The sequence below is a fragment of the Strigops habroptila genome, chromosome 6 (assembly GCF_004027225.2).
Source record: "Strigops habroptila isolate Jane chromosome 6, bStrHab1.2.pri, whole genome shotgun sequence".
NCBI lineage: Eukaryota > Metazoa > Chordata > Aves > Psittaciformes > Psittacidae > Strigops > Strigops habroptila.
Genome location: NC_044282.2, coordinates 46,056,730 through 46,066,496, shown reverse-complemented (window position 1 = coordinate 46,066,496; position 9,767 = coordinate 46,056,730). Strand labels below are relative to the sequence as shown.

Genomic DNA, 9,767 nt, shown 5'->3' with positions numbered 1-9,767 from the left:
CATTACGCTCCATGAAAATGAAAGAAGGAATGACTGAGTAGCAGCTATTAAGTGGCCTTGATTTTTCTTAAATTGCCAAGTATAAAGCACATAGAGGCATAATACCATTTTTTGAAGAAATTGTTCCTGCACTTTTTGTATGGGTACAGACAAATTGTATTATCCTAACAAGTGAGAAACTCTGGGGACTGAAGGAAAGACTGCATCCTCAGATGCAGTTCAGGCAAAATTCAAAGAACCGATTGATGGAGTCAAGAACTTTAGAGCCAATTCCTGCTGTCAAAGAGAGTTATGTATGCTCTCTTGGTCAGGAGACTGGGCTTTGTTTTTAAAAGCTGTACTTCCACACCACCAAACCAAAGGGAATACAAGCTGCTCGCAGTCACTTCCACCAGACTTCAACCTGTGATGCAAGAATATACACCCATCTCAGTGATCCTCAGAGCAGCACACCCACCCAGCTAGAGTATGTATCAGTGGACTGTAACAGGAGCTGGACCAAAGCCCCAGCTGTGGGTCAAATTAGCTCCGGAGATACCCAGATTCACTCTTTCGGCTAAGCTGGGAGATGATGAATCGGAAACTGCAGTGATGCTCAGAAGGGAGGCAGGAGGTCTCCAGTTGGCAGGCTGTGCTTGCTCTGAAGGACCGAGGGGCAGACAAGCATAGGGAGTCCTATCATAACAAAAGCACTTTTCTTTAGTGAACGTATAGCACTGAAATGTCACTATGAAGAATCACAGGAGACACATTCATTTAAAATATCTATTGAAATTACAAATTAAACTCTTCAATATGATTCAAAGTACAAAACAACATTAAAAGGCATTCAACAGCTCTTTTATACATCACAGTGTTAGTGGCACAAAATTTACTTACATTTCAAATACATCAACAGAACTATTTTTACACTGGTCAAATACACTATCTATACATATGCATGACTCCTTCATGCTTATCCCTATACAAGTTTAAAATACATCCATGATAAAATGATCGAGAAAGGTTCAGTTATGTACCACACACCTGTACCTAATGTTCCTGGAATTCTTATAAGAGATACACAAATCAAAGCAATAATGAAGACCACAGGGCTCTAAACACAAACAGCATGCCTTACTTAGTATAAGTGCATTAGCAATTAAGCGCTGATGCAGGCTTCTTTGATGTCTTTAATGTCACTGTCATCAACAACTGTATTCTAACTGTTTTCCTCAGGATTTTAGATTATGTATGTGAAATGTACAAACTTTGGTTTTTAAAAAAAGCAACCCTTCACAAAGCTTTTTGCATGCTGTACCTCACTGGGATGAACATGGCCTGTATTAAATATATTTATTCCTACAGAGTAAAAGGCCTACAGATGAAATGCACAAAACTTCATTTTTCCTGCCCATAACAATTTTAAATCAAAAGCACTTTATCTTTATCTGATCTATGAATATTTTATCCTGTTAGCTCTGTAAACAAGAGAGCTTTTCACTACTTTTGATTGTGTTTCCTGCATGTCAGAATATCAACTGTATTCTGAAAGTTGATTCAGTCAGCTCTTATTTGGGATTTTGCCTAATTCATAAGCCAGAGTATTTGAGGAAAGATCATGCTGCTTGGTATGCGGGGGAAAGCATCCCAAACTCTTGGCATGCTGAAGTCAGTAGTAGGAGGTTTCAGGATGAATGCCAACATGAATAAAATTGAAATACTAACATAAAACTGCAGTAACAATTTATATATAATCTTTCATCACAGAATCTTGAAGAGACTCAAAACCAATGAATTTGCCCTCACAGCCTTCCTGTGAGGTAGGTAAACATTGGCCCATCCATTTAAAAGATGGTTAAACTGAGATAAAAGGAGATAAGTGACTTGTCCAATATTTGATGGGGAAAACCCAATGCTACGGCCATTGAAGTCTTTGCAGGCTGTGCTACTGATCTCCCTCAGGTCTGACTTCAGCCCAGCTAATGAAAGGCAACTCTGGAGTCTGGACTCCACACTCGCGCACTAGACATGACACTGCTTCACCGCAACAGAACATGCAAACGATGTACTGTTACAAACTCCATTAAAAACAACATTTAAGAAATGCAAAAAACCTAAATAACAGTTTAACCATAAAACCGCAACAGAATCATGCAGTGAATCTTATTTTTCTGGTGAAAATCTAAAAAGCCAAAGCCGATGTAACAGAATTTCATCTGAAAAGCAGCAGAGACAAACATTCACTTTTCCATGGCAGGGGTTTAAATGTCAGAGTTTAAAACAATGTATTTACAATTCAGTTTCAGGGTATTAAATGTCACACTATCAACATAAGCTGCAACATAAAAACACCCTGAACTCAATACATCACTGCCAGTTGCTACTTTGGAAACAAATCAGCATTAAAAAAGCAAATAATAAAACAAAACAAAATCCCCGAGAAGAATACAGATGGAATAACATTTAGCAAACCTGAAATTATTAGGTATTTGGTAAATATATGTAGGCATATAGTCTATCCCAACAGCCAGGGTTTGAAATAAGAGATATGTCATAAAAATCTCCAGTAGCAATTCAAGTATGTTGAGATCAGAGACAGAGATATACTGACAGAATTACATAGTTTTCTGATTATATATGTTACCTGTGAGCATTGCTTATAAACTATTATTTAAAAATGTACGTACTTGTAAAGGACTTTTTTTTTTTTTTTTCCTTTTTTAAATCTAGAAATGCACTAATTTTGACATTGATTATTAACTGGCCACACAGTACCATAGAAAACTCAAGTTTTGCTGTATTGCCACATAAAGGCTGTCTCTAAGAAAGGCACAGAGAAAATAAACCTCATACTAGGACACTCCAGTACTGCTAACAGGCCACTGCACCTCTGCGGTTTATTATCATCCCAGTTCTAGAAGCAGCCATTAGAACCACTGCCACATACAGCCAAATCCCTCAGTGCTCCCAATTAGAAAACCAACAACCCATGAAATTTTTATGTCCTGTTGTCCATTTTGTTTTTCTCCAGTTAAACAGAATTACGGGGCCAAGGATGAAAGGCCATAGTTGTAGCTTACCTGCAGGAAGCTGTCTTTCGCAGAAGGGTTTCCATTACTTCTGCACATTGAAGCTATAACTCAGGACAACCCAGGTGCTCGGCTTAGGGTACCTCTGGGGAGATGGACTGAGCTGCTGCCAGATTCAGAGTGAGATAACCACTTCACTGCCCACTGACCTCAGCAGTGCTTCACACACTCCTTGGGGGCTGCCAATCAGTGATCGAATGCACTACCCAGACTTCCTACAGATATTTTGAACAACTGAGCAATTTTTAATAACAAAGATAGCTAAAATACTAAAAACACTCTGATAACAAAAGGTCTGAACTGTGCACTGCCATAAACAATCTGAAGATATCACAAGGAGGTAAGACTTGCTGTAAACCAGCTATCCTTTTTCTTCGCTCATTAAAACCAAGCCAAAGAAGCAAACTGAAGATAACCTTCAGCTCCCGAAAATAAAATCTGTGGTTAGACACGGTTTGAATTTGGATATTATTAAACTTGCCAGAAGGGGGAGGAGAAGGAATTCAAGAGTAGCTTTATAAAAAGACAGTGGCCCTTTTCAAAATTGTACCCTGCAGTCTTTTTATTTAACAGATAGACAGTATAAAAAAAAGATAACAAAGAAAGGAGTCATTTCCTTATGCTTGAGCTGTGAAAACATATTCCCAGCCTGTGGCAGCAGCCAGAAGCAGTTGCATTTAAGGGTCTTAATACATTTTCAGTGCAAATTTATCCTGGCTATTTATCCATCTCAGTACATTAATAATGCACAGAAATAAATAATGATGAAAAATACACAGTCAAACTTCAGTCCATGAGCCATTCAGAAGCATATTTTCCTTCAGTAATACACACAGACATACACATTCAGGTGCTTCATATTTCATGGCAAGAAGTTATTAGTCAAATCCTTGTAGGCTTTTGAAATCAGAGGAAAATGGTTTTCAACAAAACATTCTTAAAGAGAAACTACAATGATTAATAGGATGTTCACTAGCACGCTTTACTACCCTGGAAACACAGCACTGTGAATGCCGCAAAACTATCAAATTAAGTGATTACTTTTCAAATAAAAACTGTTTCATCACAGTATTGTTATTAACAGCACACACCATACATCATACAATATTAACTCTGAAAACGGGCTAAATAGTTTAAATGTAAAGTACTACTTCCACAAATATCCCAGGCATTTTTATTATTAACTACAGGGATAACCCTGCTACATTTTTATACTTAAAAGGAAAGGTTCATTGATAACGCAAGAGTCTAAATAGTAAAGTTAGTCCTGTATTTTTTAATAATTACCCTAAAGACAGAAGCAATCTTGAACTTCCAAAATACTTCAATAGGACATCTATTTACACATTTGGTTTAAATAGGATTATATATATCTCTCTCTATATAAAAAGATTAAGATACCTGCATTAGAAGTTATGTAGCCCTGTAAGTGTAGCAGAACCATAAACGACAGCAAAAAATAACAATTCAGAAAAACACTAGTGGTCCAGTGGTAATCAATACCATCAATGCATTTTTAAAAGAACTGTGATTAGACAGTAGGTTTGTGTCACCACTCAACCTTTCAGCTTCATCAATTAATTTTTAAAATGTAGCTTTCAATCTAACAAATTTCTTATAAGACTTCATAAAATTTCTGGAAGGCAACAGGACCAACCTTGTCCCTCTAACCCTCCCCAAATTTGGAGAAAGGCATAGGATGGCCTATATGCACCTTATTAATTTTCTTATACTTGAAAAAATAGGTACTAAAAAGGATATTCTGATGGCTTTAACAAAAACAGATGCGTAGTAAACACAGTAAAAGTCACACTAAGTTAACTGATTTAAATAATCGGCAACTTAAATATATACAGGAATAAGACACCAAATTTGGAAATGAACAGATATGCAGAAGGTTAGATTTGTATGCATTTTCAGCTTGTTTTGCTGATATCATTTGTACACTTCCCAGTCCACCAGCAGGGCAGCAGAAACTTTTTGCATTATTTTTAGCATTATCACCTCTTAATTTCAGATAGCTACCCATGGACTCCCTTTAGCACCAATCTTGCCTTCCATTACCCTCCTTGTCTATTATTGATCGATCTATGCAACAGTAGTAACAACAGTTTCTGGAACCAAGACTGTGTGTCAATGAAAAGCAGAATGGGGAAAGTAAGGCTACAGCAATGTAAGGGCAAGACGGAAACATCAACAGCAATAACAAAATCAAAATACATGTTGTGATGAAGCCAATCTTCTCAGTCTAGGTAGGTAGAGGGTCATCATCCCCTTTATTACATTTGCACTTGCAGCACAGAACAAATGGTGTAGCAAGAAGAAGGAAAGGGGAGGCCACCAAAAGTAGAAGACCAAATCCTGCAAAAATTCCTACCACCTGCAAGAGAAAGGAATAGCATTGTGTTAGCGATAGCAGTTGTCTAAATTCTGCTGACACCAGCGCATCATCAGTGTCCTTCAAAAAGATCTCAGCAAATGCCATTGACCTTACCAAAGCCAGGACTTCCCCCCAGGTGTATGCTACAATCAGCTCCTGTGATCAGTAACCACGAGTGAAATCAGAGCGAATGTTTATGTTTCTTTCTTCCAGCCAGAACCATGCCACACAACTCAGTTCCATCACACAAAGTGATGCAGATGGTTATTTGCCTTTTTGAGTTTTGCTATATCTCAAACAACTAATGAAGCAACCAACTAGATACTTTCTTCTTGATCAAACTTAAATACTAAATGTCAGGATCAAGACTACAAGAGAATTAGAGGCTCTCACTTCAGAGTGCTCCCTTTTTTGCTGGTGAAAGCTCCAAAGGTTTTTGTGTTCCCGTATCACAGAGATATGGGAATACTCCCACAAGTTTCCCACCAGCAGGAACACAAACTTGGGAATCTCAACCACCGATTACAAACACTATAGGAGGACTCTGCATATGCAATGGCTTTTTGCAGTCAGACCTGAGCTCATCCTGCTGCTTCAGAGGACATGACCTAACTCCATCTAAAAGCATTTTTCTTTCACTGACATTTATTGATCACTCTCTTCCCAGCATAGGCAGAGGACCACAGACCCACCCACCCTGTCAGTGCCAAACTCTATTAGTTTCCACAGTGTTTAAATTTGGAAAACGACTTAAAAAAATTGAAGTTGAGGTTCATTGCCTGAGGAAGTTTCCCATATGTCACAGGCAACTGTAAGAGTAATGCCGCAACAATATGCCCCCAAATTATTTAAGAAAATAATTTAGATTTATTCACGAGAGTGTCTGTGAATAATTTTGAATAATGAAGTCAGGAGTGGAATGCTAATCTGCCTGCAAAACCTCCCAACAGAAGGCAAAATGAAATTAGAATGCAGTACTCATTAAGAATTCTTCTAGCCAGGGCTAGATATGCCACTTCAATTAACTGGCAAATATTTGATTAGCCATGGTATAGATGGAATGATTTACTAGTATTTTTGCCGGCCACGGACAATTTCTCGTTCTGATTACTATGTATTTCTTTTTTCAATTCCGCTATCCAGGGATTTTTGGACAAGGGCTGAGAGGAAAGGCCGGCTGCGAGAGATGGCGCTGTGGGACAGCAGTCACTGCTGCCTCCTACTAGCCAAATTCTTTCAATTTTGGCTTTTTCCTGTCCAGGGATAAGGAGCTCAAACTTCCTCTTCCTAGAATGTTTTTTTCTTGCCAAAAGCAATTTCTTTTTCAGCTTCAGAGGTGTGCACGTTTCATTACTCATTCTTTCTTTTGGAGGTGCTGACAATCTGATGCAACTTCCATTTACTAATCTCTGCATTTATTTACTACAGACATAAACCAGAGCTAAATTCTCATCTCCTTTACAAGCTGTGAGCTGCAACTATTGCTATACTGCTTTTTGGAGACAGCATGCTCTTATCTAGCTCTTTGCAGCCTGGGCTAAGAGTGCACTGGTCAGACAGAGCCAAGCTGGAAGTTAGCAATCCAGTGGACCAGACTGACTACTGGTAATTTTTATGAGATACCTATTTACACCTTCCTTTCAGCCTCAATATATCATCTAAGAATTCATTAACTTTCATTTTATTTGTTGCGGGGTGTTGGTTTTGTTTATTTGGGGGTTTTTGGTGGGGTTTTTATTTGTTTCTTTTTTAAATAAAACTGCTTGCTGAGTATTACTTATTTTCTACTCAGTTTTGTTGCTTCTGAAGAAGTTGCTGCCCTACTCAGCATCAAGCCATTCCCTCTGGCCAAAACAAATATTTTTTTTATCCACAAACAACAAACCAAAGGCTCACTTCAGTTTGCCTTGGATAAATACTCAAAGAAACTTAACATAAGGAAACAATTGCAATGTTGATTTAGCTTTAGTCGGTTTAGCAGAATTATATCCTGATTGGTAAAGAATTATCCCTTTCTTAACAATGACCAAAACATCAAATATACTGCCTATCAAACATATATGCACTAACTGCTGTGGCTAAGAACAGACTCCAAATACCAGATTAATCACCTCATATTACAGATATATTAAAAAAGCTTATGTAGCCACACACTTCCTAAGATACCATTGGGTAAACCAAGCAAAACCCAGTCCATTGCTCAGCACTCAGGGGCATACGTAGAGGGAGAGGAGTGCAATCCTTCACCTTTTATTTCGGTCTAGCTGTTTGTCCAGACTTGGGAGTTTATTCTCTGGACTTGGCATGTACACTCAAATGGAAAGAAATCTGTCCTTCAAGCAAAGCACTTCATCTCAAGCTAAGGTAGCTTTTTACTAGCACACAGTTAATTTAGGAAGAGATGACTCAGATATCCAGATGTCCCTGTATCTCTGAAGTGACTATGAAGGCAGTAGATTGGACCAAGTCACACACTGGCATTTACATTTTATGCATAGAAAGCAGTGCAGAGAGCTCTTTCATTACCAGCATTCATGCTGGGTCCAGCAAAACTGGATCTAGACTACAAGAAGTATCCCCACACTCTGTCAGTTTGAATCTGTGTTTGCAACTACTGATAACTCAGGGGGTTACCTTCTATCCAACTTAATTGAATGAGTCAAGTGGAGTCCATAACAAGATACCTAGCATACTTGGGCTAATTCATTTCCAGTTCTGGATCTGGAGCTAAAGATCCCTTGCATGATGAGCTTCCTGTTAATAATATGGATGGTGGCAACCTAGTTCATCCTCCAGGTTTACTGACAACATATCTGGATTGGCACTTAACTGGCTCTGCAAACATACCCTTTCTAGTTCTCAGTCGCTTTCTGCCAAGGACTGTCCTCTCTGGGATAGCTAACCTCTCTAAGCTATTGCCCTCTTCAGAGCTGCTATGAAAATCAGTTACCATTTGGCACAAGAAATTTATCCAAAGGCATTAAAATGAGTATGGCAAAGGAAGGCACTATGACAGTAGTAGACCTGTAAAGAGCTTTTGAAGATCTGAGCTTTACCTGTGTTCTGTGCCAAATAACTGATGCCCTGGAGTGGCCCAGCTTGTTTCGACAAGGTCCTTTGTCGTAATGTATAAGAAGAAAATCATCCTACAAAATATTAAATGAAAAAGTAGACAATAAATAGAAGTACAAACTCTTCTTCAAGTTATAAAGCATTATTTCCTAAGAACTTATAACCAGGAATTGCATAGGAAGATACAAGCTTAGTAAAGTGGATATGGCCAGGTCCAACCTTTCCAAAGTGCTTTGTTTACAGTTAAAGTGTCTTCACAAACAGGTTTGCTTAGCAAGTGTTATAGATCTACAATGAATTCTTCTCCCAAAGGCTCTCAAGCTGCATATTTAAATGCTAGCATGGAGTTTAGCAAGAGGATCCAAGAAGATAAACCGACCACTGCATATATCTTGCACACACACAGAAAGGGCAAAAGAAAAGGAATACTTGTACCGCAGACTTTCCAAAGTTGGAAGAAGAAAAGGGTAATACAGAATTTTGATAAATTATGTCCCTATCTGACCTTTTACAAACCAGCCAAGATAGCAGGCCTAGTACCAATGGAACGCCGTTTTTTAACTGAGCATGTAAGAAGCCTGAGACTTAAGGACCGTTAGTAAAGCATTCAAATGGGACAACCACAGGATCTGAATAGCTTTCAGGAGCCTAAAACATTTCCTTTGCTATTGTTAACAATGTTGTAATATAAAACAGATGGCATGGAAACAGATGCTGTATGTTGTATATACGCTGATCCTTGGGCATGATAACAGGCTGATTTTTAAAATAACGTAAACATATGACAGCAGCAGCTTATAGACTGACAAATTCCTGATGCTAGAACACTGTATTCTTTTTCATATGTCAGATCTATTTCTTGTCCCACAGAATACAATGAACAGTAAACAAATCTGACTGCTAGTCTCCTGCATTGTGACGCACCAAATCTAGAGTTTGTCTGTTAAACTTCCACAGACTAAGAACATTGCTATGCTTACCCGGTAACTCCTTCACGAAGAGGAACACTGGAAAGTCATTACTAAGTGAAGTAATATAAAGCAAAAAAAAGAAAGAAAAAAAAAAGGCAATACCTCTCCTCCATGTTAGTTTCCACGCAAAGATTGCAAACAGAATATTTTCATAAAATTTTATTTTTTCATAACTATTTACTGACTCACATAGGCAAAATGCTAAGATCACACAGGTCAGACAAGTAAAACAGACCATAGAAATCCTATCAAATTACCAGAATCAGCTTTGGT

General features: G+C 38.2%; 1 protein-coding gene across 6 annotated transcripts in view; it reads right to left on the bottom strand.

The window, feature by feature from the left end:
* Nucleotides 1–751: 751 nt before the first annotated feature.
* Nucleotides 752–9,767, bottom strand: part of RNF144A (ring finger protein 144A) — an 80,242-nt gene continuing 71,226 nt past the window's right edge. For all 6 annotated transcript variants that reach the window (XM_030489884.1, XM_030489887.1, XM_030489886.1 and 3 more), the window contains 2 exons: nt 8,508–8,597; nt 752–5,451 (listed from right to left, as the gene is read on the bottom strand). In XM_030489884.1, the coding sequence (XP_030345744.1) occupies nt 5,320–5,451; nt 8,508–8,597 (222 nt within the window). In that variant the 3' untranslated portion in view covers nt 752–5,319. The remainder of the gene's footprint in view (nt 5,452–8,507; nt 8,598–9,767) is intronic.